A 13,838-nucleotide genomic window follows, 5' to 3' on the forward strand; every position below is an offset into this window, starting at 1 on the left:
CACTGGGTTTTGGTGTATAACTGTTCCTAACTCATTTCATATACTTTTGGTTTAATCTTTAATATATGTTGTTAATGTTATTCATGATATTTGTTAGTTTGTACCCATATGCTTTTGTAAGCTTTTAGGGTTTATGTTTTATGCATAGTTTGTAGGCCTTGTGGTATGTACCATGCTTAAGTGCAGCCTTTATGCTATGTTGAAATCAGTACTTTAATCTAAATGTTCTGCATTGTGATTGTTTGTACTGTCACTCTTGTGCCCTTGTAGGATTGTTCCTAGATGCATATGCCATGTGAGCTATGCATTGGTTGAGTGTTGAACATGCAAGTGTCTTGCTTTGTGCTTGTTAACTTGTATGTCCTTGTGTTCATTCCAAGTGTGAATGAACACTGTGATCACTACCTTGTGGTGATTCACTTGGTTGATCAAGCCATGGTTTGTTTATTAACTCCATCTTATGCTTGATCTCATATTGCCTGTTTCATATGCATTTATAATTTTCTGCTTACAATGATCATGGTGTATTGTTGTGTTTCAGGAGTTTATGTTCATATGATTCAAGTGCTTCACAGCTTCTAGAATTAGGTGTGAGTGAGTTTTGATCAACTGTTCCCAACTCACATGTTAAGTCTAGAGTCTGTTTTAGGGTTTTGTCACGGAATAGCCAAAGGGGGAGATTGTAAGGTTGAATTTATTCAACCATATAATTGGCTTTATTCCGTGCCAAATTTGCTTGTAATTCAGCATTTAGTAACCCTGTATTTAGGTGGGATTGTTGTAAGGGTAGTGAGTGAGATAGTGTGAAGATTGCTCAAGAGTGTGCAAGAAAACAGAGTGTCGCGGCTGGGACTCGCGGCTGGACTCGCGGCTTCAACCCGCCAGAAGATGCACACGTGCCAAGCATGCTGGAAGATGAACAGTCATGCTAGCTGGAGCACTACAGGACAAAACAGGACAACTGGCCATACGGTTAACTCGCGACTGGAACTCGCGACTTAGTCAAGCCGCGAGGTCAAGCCGCGAGCCACCCCTGTTTTGGAAAAACCTGACGTTTCGCATTCCACTCCACTTCAGTATAAATACCCTTTTAACCCACGATTGAAAGAGAGCTTCTAGAGAGAATTTTGAGAGAGAAACCCTAAAGAAAAACCAGATTGTTTTACCCACAATCTCTACCTTAGAGTCTCATCAAAATCCCTCACTCTCTTCCTCTCCATTGTCAAATCCTTGAGAGGCCATTATACCAAACCTGGTTCTCACCATTATCATCTCTGTGAGACAGTCGTTTGGAGTTCTGGGAAGCAGTTAGGAAGGAGCCAATATTCATTGGTTGATGCTACGGTGTAGTAGCGGAATCCAGATAGCTAGAAAAGAAAAAGGTTCGGCGCAACCTCGTTGGAGCAAGAAGCTTGGAGGGCTTAGGTGCATTGGGTAGATTAGGCTTGGAGGGTCTATTGCTGTCCTTGTATCCCAACTGTATTTTCTAGTGGATTGATTACCGCTTGGAGGGCGGCGGAGAGGTTTTTCGCCGAGGTCTTCGGTTTCCTCTTCGATAACATATCTGGTGTTATCGCTGTGTTTGCATCTTCCTTCCTCTCTATCTCTGCCTTTACATTATCTGCTGTGGTTTATTTTGTTGTGGCTTAGATAGTTGTTTAATCAATTCCATGTTATAGCATATGTTAAGTTTCCGCACACTAGTTGTTTTACATATTGCTGTGTTGATTAAATTGGTTTTTGGGGGTCTAAACGTTCAAAAGTGTTTTTGTACACGTTTTTGAACTTTCAGTAACAACCCGGAGTCATTGGCCAATTTTAGACCCAGCAGTTTATGTAATTCTGTGTACAAAATCATTTCGAAGGTGCTTGTTGCCAGGATTAGGCCTTTGCTCAATAATGTCATTTCTCCAATCCAAACTGCCTTTGTTCTGGGTAGGAGAGGAGTGGATAATGTAATCATTGCTCAAGAATTACGTTATACGATGGACAGAATGAAGGGAAGAGAGGGTTATATAGCAGTAAAGATGGATCTTGAGAAAGCTTATGATCGGCTGGAGTGGAGCTTTATACATAAAGTGCTTCAAGCTTTTCGGTTTCCTAATAACATCATTAAACTGATCATGAGCTATATATCGACCTCATCTTTGTCTATTTTGGTGAATGGCTGTGCTCTTGATCCTTTCAGCCCCTCAAGGGGCATTAGGCAGGGAGACCCTTTGTCTCCATACCTGTTTATTTTGTGCATGGAGTATTTAGGCTTCTTAATTGAAAAGAAATGTTCTAATGGTTCTTGGTGTTCCCTTAAGGCATCACATGGGAATATAAAAATTTCCCATCTACTTTTTGTGGATGATCTTATTCTTTTTGCTAAGGCCACTAAGGAGATTGGTGGTGTTATATCGGAGGTGCTACGGGAATTTTGTTTGGAGTCTGGTCAAAAGGTTAGCTGTACTAAATCTAGAATATACTTCTCTCCTAATATTGGTGCTGAGTTGAGGGAAGAAATTTGTGGAAAATTGGGAATGTTTGAAACGAACAATTTTGGAAAGTATTTGGGGTTTCCTATTAAACACAAAGGGGCCCCAAGGAGGCAATTTGATTTTGTGGCTGATCGGGTTATGAAGAGATTGGCGGGTTGGAAAACCAAATTTCTATCCTTTGCTGGAAGGGCGGTTTTGGTGAAGTCTGTGATGTCAGCCATTCCAAACCATGTTATGCAAGGAGCTGCTTTACCTAGCCACTTGTGTGATAAACTAGATAAAATAAATAGAGACTTTCTGTGGGGGTCAACCAATGAAAAGAGGAAAATGCATCTGGTTGGGTGGGAAAAAATTATTAGATCCAAGGAAGAAGGTGGGTTGGGGATCCAGTCAGCTAGAGCTAAGAATGTTGCTCTATTGGCTAAACTCAATTGGCGCATGTATCATGAAAAAGAAGCTTTATGGGCACGGGTTTTGTTGACAAAATATTGTTCAAATGTTAGAATTAACTCTAATAATCCTGATGGTCTTCCTTCCTCTTCTAATTGGAAGGCTATTAAGGTTGGTTTTCCTGTGTTTTCTAAGGGAATTTGGTGGAGAGTTGGGAAAAATTCTAGAAAGAGTGTCTAGACGGATAGTTGGATCCGAGGGCAAGCCTTAAGAGAGCTTATAGAGGGGCCATTATCTAGGGAGGATATGCAGCTTACCATAGCTGATTTTTGGGGTAATTTTGAATGGAAATGGGAGATTTTGTCTTTTATCTTGCCTGCTTGCATTAAAGATAAAATCAGAGCAGTCCCAATTCAAGAGTTTGGAAGTGGTGAGGATGCTTTGAAGTGGAAATATACAAAGGATGGGATTTTTTCTACCAATTCTTCTTATCAGAGTATTTTGATTGATTTTGGTGTGAACACATTCAAGGGAGCTTGGATATGGAAGCTTGATACTATTCCAAAGATTAGAAGCTTTTTCTGGCTCTGCTTGCATAATAGTGCGCCTGTGAGGGAGGTCCTTGCGAGCCGTGGTATCATTTGTAATACTCTCTGTCCTGTGTGTAAAAATGAGAATGAGTCCATTAATCATTTACTGAGGGAATGTCCCTTTGCTCTTTATTTTTGGTCAAAGATACGGACCCCTCATATCAATCTGCCTACTCATAGTCAAAGCTTGGGTGAATGGCTTTATGACAATAGTCACAGCCAACGTGTGCATCACAGTAGCATCCCTTGGAGTTTGATTTTTCCTTTTGCTATTTGGAGTTTATGGAAGCACTGTAATAATGTTGTGTTTGAAAACATTCCTGTCAATATGAATCTCCACAACCACTGTATAAGCCAAGCCTTGGAATTTTTCTATTGTGTTGGAAAGGTAAGGAAGGTTAATCAAAGAAGCTTAATCTAGGTGAGCTAGTCCAAACCGCCTGAAGGGTGGTTCAAGCTTAATACGGACGGCGCTTCAGATGGGAATCCAGGCAAAGCAGGGGGTGGGGGATTAATCAGGGATAGTAGCGGACACTAGGTCAAGGGTTTTGCGAGATCCATTGGTTTTGCCACCAGTGTTACAGCAGAATTTTGGGCGTTAAGAGATGGGTTGAAGTTGGCTTTGAGTGAAGGAATTCAGAATTTGATTGTGGAGTTAGATGCGAGAGTGGTGGTTGATCTCATTAGTTCAGATGTGGATTTTGTTAAGTCATATTCTCCTATACCGTGTGACTATAGGTGCTTGCTGCAAAGGTTTTCTCGGGTTCAAGTGAAGCATGTTTATAGGGAAGGAAATTGTTGTGCTGATGCGCTTGCAAGATGGGGATGTTTAATGGATGATACTTTTGTTGTATTTAATCACCCGCCAAGTACTAGTGTCTTGTGTTTAGTTATTTCAGACTTGGCTGGAATGTGTTGTAATATGTCTGTTAATGCTGGTCTCACTTCCAGTGTGGGATAGCTTTTGTCTGTTTGTCATTTCCTCTTAACCAAAAAAAAAAAAAAAAAAATTTCAGCAACAAAAAAAAAAAAAATTGTTGGGGAGGCTGTTACTGTTGTCGTGGTTGGAGGTCCTATTGAGGCCAAGGTACAGAGGTGATCTATTATCTATATCGCCTCAAAAAGTTTCAAATAAATTTAAAGATGAAAAGTGAAAACTATGAATTTTTTTTTTTTTTTTTAATGATGAAAAACTCATAACTTTATTAAGTAAAAGATAAATTCATTACATTATGAGTAATAGCTAACTCAACTTAGTCATGTATTTGAAGCCAGTATATTGTTTATGTTAATAGTAAACTAATAAGAATAACGAAAATGAAAGAGGGATTAATCCAAATAATAATAATAATAATAATAATAATAGATTTATGTTTGAGAGCTCTTTTTTATATTTATTTATTTTTAGAAATATAATGACTTTGATGACGATATAGTAAAGAAGGATATAAATAATAACTATTTAACCGCAATAATAGTCATGTAAGTGAGATGCTATTCATCTTAAGTGTTCGTTTAAGTTAGAATGAAAAATGAAAATTATTTCACTATTTAACTTATTTTTGCTACTATTCATGGGTCCTACTGCACTTTTTGACAATATTCATGAGTTTTACTATACTATTTCAACTAACTTTTACATTTATCTATAGTACTTTCAGCAATAATTTTTCAATTTCAATAAAATAAATGACATCCAAAGATTCCAAACACATCCTAACTCAAAAGTTTGACATTAAGATTAGGGATGGACCCAAGGGAGCTTGGGCCTTCTGGCCTATTGAAAAAAAAAATATTATTGGTTATATTTTTCTTATTTCTAGAGTTGGGCCTCCCTCTTCGAAAACCTTAGGCCTCCACCTTTCCAATTAGTCTAACTCAACTAATACCTACCCAACCCAAAAATTTAACAAAGACAAAAATTTAAAAAAAAATTAAAATTTTAGTCAACCCAATTCATGAGTTTTACTATACTATTTCAACTAACTTTTACATTTATCTATAGTACTTTCAGCAATAATTTTTCAATTTCAATAAAATAAATGACATCCAAAGATTCCAAACACATCCTAACTCAAAAGTTTGACATTAAGATTAGGGATGGACCCAAGGGAGCTTGGGCCTTCTGGCCTATTGAAAAAAAAAATATTATTGGTTATATTTTTCTTATTTCTAGAGTTGGGCCTCCCTCTTCGAAAACCTTAGGCCTCCACCTTTCCAATTAGTCTAACTCAACTAATACCTACCCAACCCAAAAATTTAACAAAGACAAAAATTTTAAAAAAATTTAAAATTTTAGTCAACCCAATAATAGAGTACTAGCATCAGGTGTTCTAAATGCTAAATATTTAGCATTTATAACACCAAATACTAAAAACACTACAATACCAAATGTTATAAATGCTATATTAAAGTAGCAAAAGTAAGTTTTGGTTTGTATTTTTTTTTTTTTTTTTTTTGGCAACAGCTGATGCTCTTAAGGAACATTATTATTTTGTGTTTTTTGTGGTAAATGATTACATCTTTTTTAGTAGATGATTGCATCTTACGCTCCGTTTGTTTTAACGTAAAATATTTTCCCATTTTACTGTGTTTGTTTTGCAGTAAAATATTTAATCAAAAGTAAAATATTTTCAATCAACTAAATCAACTAGGCAAATTTATGTAAAATATTTTACGCTTAAAATTTTGGTAAAACATTTTACATTTGCTTTGAAGCTCTCACCCCGATACTCCCTTATACCTCAATCCCTCTCACACTCTCTCCCTTCTCACTCTCAAGTTCTCCCCCTTCACAAACCAGAGTCACCAAGCCACTCTCAGTTTCGTCGGCACCACTCATCTCCGGCAGCTCTTATCACCGGCGCCACCTTTGCCATTGTCGCCTGACTCACCTCCACTCATCGAGTTTGGTTCAACCACTCAAACCCACCGATTCTTTTTTCGATCTGACCATGCACTAGCTCTAACTCCACTGATTCTTTTACCTCCATCACATCGGCTCTACCTCCACCTTCATCAACTCACCCACCAATTCTTAGATCTAGTTTTTTTTACCACTACATGGGTTTGTTGATTTGAGATTTTTGGCTAGTTTTATGGGTTATGGTGGGTGGCTAGGTTTTTGAGTTGTAGTGGGTGGCTACATTTTTGGGTGGCTGGGATGTTTGTGGGTCTGTTGATGGCTGCGTTTTTGGGTGGCAAGAATGATTTGTGGGCCATGGTGAGAACTGGGTTTGTGGGTTATGGTGAGTGGTTGGCTGGCTTTGGCCTCTCTTTTTTTCTTTTCTTTTTTTTGTGGATTTGAGTGGTACTGGAGTGTTAGGGTGGTGGTACTGGAGTGTCAGGGTGGTGGTAGGTGGGTTTGTGCGGATCTGGTGGTGGTTTGGGTGGTTGATGGAGTGGTGGTGGTTTGGTTTTGTGAGATTGTTAAAATTGAAACATACAATTTTTTTTTTTTTTTTGCATTTTCAGGAGTACAAACCAAACACCATAAAATGAAAATATTTTCAATAAAATATTTTGCATGTAAAATATTTTACCTTTACAAATATTTTACATTGAAATAAACGGAGCGTTAATGTATTAAAAAATCATTATTTTTTGTATTTATCTTGATTGATAGTTTGTTAAAATTATATGGATGTCTATTTGGGTTTTTTTTTTTTTTTTTTTTTTTTTTTTTTTTTTTTTTTTTTTTTTTTCATATGCTTTTGCACCCTAGCTTGAAATCTAGGGTGCCCTTTGCTTAAGAAAAAAAATTCAAAATTTGACTATTACAAGGAACATTATAAAAATATATATATATATATATATATATATATATATAAGCAAATAAATAATCACACCCCCCGTGATTTCAATCAATCTATAAACTAAATACTAAATAATAATAAAAATACCAAATATTAGTATTAGTATTAGTAATTGAAATAAGCCAAACACCAAAAATTATTTAGAGAATTTGAAGAAAGTAAATCTTCAAGCACAAAACACATAGCGTCCTAAAATGAGAATAAAATTTTACCTTATTCTAAACCACCAATGAATTTTTTTTTTTTTTTTTACCATATCTTAAACCACTAATGAAAATAATTTTTTTATTTTTACCCTATCCTAAATCACTAATGAAGCAATAAGCATACTAACAGGAACACCGAAGGAAACAGTTGTAGAATAGGTTCCAGAGTGTGACAATGGAGATGAGGCTGGAACTCCACCTCCAGTACTGCTTGAGAATGTTGGCGATGGAGTCTTGGAACTTGGTGTAACTAGAGTACTCTTTGCTGGTGATTTTGGAGCTGGTGATGATGGTTTTGAAGGAGTCATTGGAGGTTTAACTCGAAGTCTGGAACATCATATTCATCAGTAATTTTGCATAAACTAATGAACTTGATAATGACAATTTAATATCAAATATGAAAATAATAATATTATAATTTAAGAAATTGAAAACACTGCTTAAAAAATATTATAATTTTTATTTATCTTAATTTCATTCTTCAAAAGAGAGTTAATTACACACAATCAAAACATTATAGGCACAATGCATTCCCAAAGAGAGAGGGATTGACGAGCTATTTTTTGTAAACCAAATACAATTTTCGTTATTTTTATTTTTATTTTTCTCTAAAAGTTAATTAATTAAATATTACTAACTTTCACTGTTGATTAATTCCTTTATTTGAAAAATCAATTGCAGCTCATATCTTTTTATTTTAAAAAAAATGCCTTGAATGATAGTAAGGAAACTGCATTTTTCTAACAATATCCAAAAAAAAAAAATCTCAAAATTTTTATTTTTATTTGAAAAAAAAAAAAAAAAAAGACTTGAGCATCACTATTAAGCTCTTAATGTCCTAAACACATACCAGGAGTTGACTCAGGAGGCAAGGAAACTGCATGCAAAAAAAATAAAGCCCCACAACTCATTAACACATTAAATAAGTAGAAATTTGCAAATGTTAGTATGCAAATTAAACAAGATAAAGATCAAATCATTTACCATCACGACAAACTTCAGGCATCATCAGGACCCTTGTAACATTCAAATTAATATCATAGGAAGGAGCGATCTTTGTGGCTTCTATAATACACGAAGCATCGGTATTCATTGTTAATTCAAACGCAGTGCAACAATCAGGGCCTGGCTTTGTCACCTCACTTTCATCAGTCAGATAAGACATGCAATCTACCAAATCCCATATTAAATCTGAGCAACCCCCATAGGGTGACTCTGAGGGTGAGTATGAGGGTGACTCTGAGGGTGAAGATAAAAACACTCATCATCTTTTGTGATTAGGAGTGGAGGAAGATGTGAGAGTTTTGTCAGATCAGCTTGCTTTCATTTTTTCAGTTTTAAATAAAGATATGTTTTAAATTTAAGATAGGGTTTACCTAAAATGAAGGAATATTTTGACTTTTAGTTGTAATCTTTTCTAGATATCATCTTCTACCAAACTTCAAAATACTTCATGTATCGTCTGATTGGAAATTAAATGATATCTTTTTAAACCTAAAACAGATAATAAATAGTTGTCAACCCATTCTGTTAACTGATATTATCTCCACTCCTCTCTCTCTCTCTCAAATAAAAAATAAAAATCTCATTTTTCACACAAAATAAAAATTGTACTAACTTGATTTTTCAAAATAAAATTTAAAATGCATGATAGTGTATGATACATTTAGTTACAAAAATGTTACATTGAAAATTAAAATGTTGCATGTCTTTCTCAATAAAAGAAGAGAACAGTTAGAAAATAATTCAAACGGTTGAAGCACTGGTATGAAGTGCCACTAAGGAGGCGTAAAATCCATCCTTGATATTAATCAAAGTTTCATGCTTTCCTTTCTCCACTATTACTCCATTTTTAACAACTGCTATTAGATCAGCATTCTTGATTGTGGATAATCGATGAGCCACAACTATTGTAGTCCGGTTAACAATGACTCGGTCTAATGCATCTTGAACAATTTTCTCAGACTCGGCATCTAGTGCACTAGTAGCTTCATCTAATAGTAATATTTTTGGACTTTTGACTATGGCACGTGCAATGGCTACACGTTGCTTTTGCCCACCAGATAATTGGACTCCTCGTTCACCTACCGTGGTATCATAACCCTGCATTTTACAATTTTGCAAACTTGTGAGACAAGGATTAAAGCACATGTGCAAGTTAATGCTATCCACCATAAGTGTCTTAATAGAGGGACTTGGTTTGTGAATGAAAATGAGATGGGTTTTGAAAAATGATTTGTATTGTATTGCTCAAACCTGTTGTAAGCTACTAATGAATTTGTGGGCATTGGCCAACTCTGATGCAGATATAATTTCTGCCTCAGTTGCATCTCCTTCCTTTCCATATGCAATGTTGGCACGGATAGTGTCATTGAACAAAATTGGTTCTTGGCTCACAAGCCCCATTTGCTGCCTCAACCATTTGAGTTGAAACTTTTGAATTTCAATTCCATCCAGTGTTATATGGCCTGAATCAGGATCATAAAATCTTTGTAAAAGTGAGACCACTGTTGATTTTCCACTACCACTTTCTCCGACAAGGGCAACCGTCTGAAAGATGTTGAGAACAATAACTTGATCAGTACGTTTTAAATGAAATGCTCCTTGCGAAAAGGAAATGGAAGTTTAGATACAATACTATAATTAAACTTTACCTTCCCAGAATGAATTTTTAAGTTGAGGTCTCGGAAAATCTGAATATCTGGTCTAGAAGGATACTTAAAGCTTACATGACGAAGCTCAATTTCGCCCTTCACATCATCCAATTTCATGCCAGACTCCTCACTTGGGTCTATCTTTGACTTCCGATCTAATATTGCAAATATGGAAGCAGCCGCGTTCTTGGCTTTGCTAGAATCAGGAGCAAAGGAGCTTGTTTGAGAAATTCCTATTGCTGCCAAGGTTAAGGCAAAAAAAACCTGTAGAGCATACATACAAAATTTCAAAGTTAATTTTGTATGAGTAAATTTCACCATTCTCTAGAAGTTGCCAAATTTCTTCTAAAAAACTTCGAAAAACATGGGAAGAATATTTACCCGGAAAACGTCTGAGAATGTTGTTTTGCCAGCCTCAACAAGTCGAGCTCCAGCATAGAAACTAGTTGCGTAGACAGAATACATTAAGAAGAAAGATAACCCAAATCCTATTCCACTAATCAGTCCTTGCCGTATCCCAGTCTTCATCGGACCTTCACATTTTCTTTTGTATAATTCCATCACATTCTCTTCAGCACAAAAAGAAGCAACCGTTCTTATACTTCCAACAGCATCATTTGCAACCTGGCTCGCTTCCTCATACATCATCTGTAAAAATTAAAATTTACATCTTGATAAATTCTTTTTAACACAAATACTAAAATTTACTTGTAAAGAATTCGACAACATTATCATTCTTGGATATAATTTCTACTTTTTTCAAGTCTGTCCTTGAAGAATGTTTAGCATGGTGCAATCATACATAGTAACATAGAAAAGGCATTAGTTTTAAAGCATACCTTTGCATCTGCACTAAATCCTTTCATGAACTTCACTTGAATAAACCCATTAACTCCAATTAGAGGAATCAATAACAGGATAATAAAAGCCAACTGCCAGCAAGCGACAAAGGCAATGACCAACCCAGCAACCGCTGAAGCCATATTTTCTACCATCTGACCAAGTGCATCCCCTACTAAAGCACGCACTGATGCTGCATCTACTGAGAGCCTTGCACCAATTGCACCACTTGAATTATCAGCATCATCAAACCAGCTAACCTCCATGTTAACCACCTTCTCAAAGCACATTACTCTAATACGTCTGATTAATTTACACCCAGCCACAGCAAAGAAATATGATCGTGCTGGACTCATCAGAAATGATGCCAGACCAAGGAGCATAAACATGATTGCCAAAAATTTTGAATCCTTTTTTAGTCCATTAGGTTCAAAAAATATCTTGATAGCTCTGGAAATTAGTAATCCTAAAATTGGAAGTATTACGCCATTGAGGATTGCTGCTACAGCTCCAATTATAAGCACTGCAATCTCAGGCTTGCTAAGGTAGGCAACGCGGCTGAGTGGAACATTTGGAAGTTCTTCTGTAGGTACTGAAGGGGATTCTGTTTCTGCCCGTGCAATTTCTGGTACATTAACTCCTGTAGGTAAACCAAATGATACAGAGAATGAGTGGCGGCTACTGTTTCCCACTCCAGATGATCCTCGACTTATAGATCGTTGGATTGATATTCTTTGAGTTGAGTGTCTGAATGATTCCACAGTAATTTCTGGATTGTTTCGATCAACTAAAGCTTGTTCTGATCCTTTTTTTACTTCTTGCAAGCGTATAAGCTGAGAGTATGCTCCCTCAGGATCCTTGAGTAGTTCTGAGTGCGAGCCTGATCAAGTGACATAAACATTACACAGTATAAGTCAACCATCTTCTTTCACATCAGTATGTGAAATCTGGGATCCAATAATTACTTGTAGCGAAGACTAGTTTAAGATTCCAAAATTGATTAGGAAAAAATAATGCATGATAGTATAAGAAAGCAAGTCCTTTTCATTCTGTTTCTCAAAAAATAAAAAAATAAAAAAATAAAAAAGTCCTTTTCATTTTATTTTTTTTTTCAATTATGCAACTTCTATAATCATTTGTGAATTTCGAAAAATTGATGTTTGATGACAATATCCAGGACATATACCAATTCCCATAATACAGATTGATGAAGGCTTCTACATATATCCTCATTCCAATTAAAGAAAATTCATGCTTGGGAGATTGTGATATGTTTTGGTCGTGATAACAAATTATTACCCAGTACATACTATAAACACAGGGTTCGATGCACACTTTGATACTGATTCCACATGAGAATAAATTTTAAAAAAGAAATCAATGGCTATAGTTATTAGGTACCCTTTTCAACCATCTTTCCTCTATGAATGACGGCAATCATATCAGCATTCCTTACTGTGCTCAAACGATGGGCAACAATGACTGTTGTCCTGTTGACCATAATCCTGTCCAATGCCTCTTGCACTATCCTTTCAGACTCTGCATCAAGTGCACTTGTAGCTTCATCAAGAAGTAGTATTCGTGGGTCTTTCAGAATTGCTCTTGCAATGGCAATCCTCTGTTTCTGTCCACCAGACATCTGTGTTCCGTGCTCACCAACCATGGTATCTAGCCCCTGGAAATGAAATTCAAATTATTGAAGTAAATCAACAAGTTTTCTGATAATGAATATGAACACAAGGTCCCACAGTGTAATCAAGTTGACTGAAAATCAGAACCTGTGGCAATTTGTCAATGAATTTAGCAGCGTTGGCTAGTTCAGCTGCTGCTCTTATCTCTTCAATAGTTGCACCATCCTTTCCATATGCAATATTATCCTTAATGCTGGATGCAAATAACACAGGTTCCTGGCTGACAAGACCAATTTTCCCTCTAATCCATTTGAGTTGAAATTCTTTGATGTTAATTCCACCTATAAGAACTTCGCCAGCAAGAGGGTCATAGAATCTCTCTATCAGACTAATGACTGTTGACTTCCCACTTCCACTTTGTCCAACCAAAGCTGTAGTTGTGCCACTTGGGATAGAAAGAGAGAATCCATTGAATATTAGTTCATCCGGTCTGCTTGGGTAACTGAAATAAACATCCCTTAGCTCTATATCTCCATGAATGTCATCTAACGTCCTTCCCTTTGTGTCATAAGCATCTATCACTGGCTTCCTCCCTATAGTTTCAAACATCTTAAATGCTGCAGCTTGTCCCGCAGTGAATGCACTCATGCAGGGAGATGCCTGTCCTAGAGACCTGAAATATCCATATGGAATCAGAAAATGAGAGACTGATGAATAATTTAGAAACTAAGATGTACAAATACCAATCTGAATTTTTAAATTTTTTGCTTGCTTTTTATGAAACAAAAACAGGAGGAAATTTCCATTTATTAGGTACAATGAGAATATAACAATATTAGCATATGAAAGCTATTAGTAGTAAAACAAGAAAAGAAATGCAGCTCACATGGAACCAGATAACACGGCAATTATCACGGACAGCACTTGACCCCCATTATATCCTTTCTCCAGAATCATCTTTGCACCAAACCATGCTGCCAAAGCGTAAGTGCAGAAGCGTACAAACGTAGCTGTGCCAAGACCAAAACCAGAAGCCAAGCCTTCCTGAACGCCTGAATTGTAAGCTTTTAAAACAAATTTCTTGTAACTAATTATAGCTTGCTTTTCACCGGTGAATGATGCAACCTAGACAACAATCAAGTTCAATGTCATGATTTTTATAAAACTTAAAAGCAGAACCAAACACATTATTTCAAGATAAAACTCCAAAATATCCCAGGCACATATTT

The 13,838-nt window shown here is 36.2% G+C and overlaps 1 protein-coding gene across 4 annotated transcripts in view; it reads right to left on the bottom strand.

Moving 5' to 3' along the window:
• Positions 1–13,838, bottom strand: part of LOC126710503 (ABC transporter B family member 11-like) — an 86,770-nt gene that overhangs the window by 25,755 nt on the left and 47,177 nt on the right. For 2 of the 4 annotated variants that reach the window (XM_050410987.1, XM_050410986.1), the window contains exons 6-13: positions 13,496–13,734; positions 12,757–13,282; positions 12,380–12,653; positions 10,978–11,858; positions 10,520–10,786; positions 10,139–10,402; positions 9,741–10,034; positions 9,084–9,587 (exon numbers count right to left, since the gene is read on the bottom strand). The exons of 1 other annotated variant lie outside the window; for it this stretch is intronic. In XM_050410987.1, coding sequence (XP_050266944.1) covers positions 9,231–9,587; positions 9,741–10,034; positions 10,139–10,402; positions 10,520–10,786; positions 10,978–11,858; positions 12,380–12,653; positions 12,757–13,282; positions 13,496–13,734 — 3,102 coding nt within the window. In that variant the 3' untranslated portion in view covers positions 9,084–9,230. Of the gene's footprint in view, positions 1–9,083; positions 9,588–9,740; positions 10,035–10,138; positions 10,403–10,517; positions 10,787–10,977; positions 11,859–12,379; positions 12,654–12,756; positions 13,283–13,495; positions 13,735–13,838 lie in introns of those variants that run through there. One more of the 4 variants, XM_050410989.1, reaches the window with a different exon arrangement.

Source organism: Quercus robur, chromosome 12 (assembly GCF_932294415.1).
Source record: "Quercus robur chromosome 12, dhQueRobu3.1, whole genome shotgun sequence".
In the NCBI taxonomy this organism is placed as follows: domain Eukaryota; kingdom Viridiplantae; phylum Streptophyta; class Magnoliopsida; order Fagales; family Fagaceae; genus Quercus; species Quercus robur.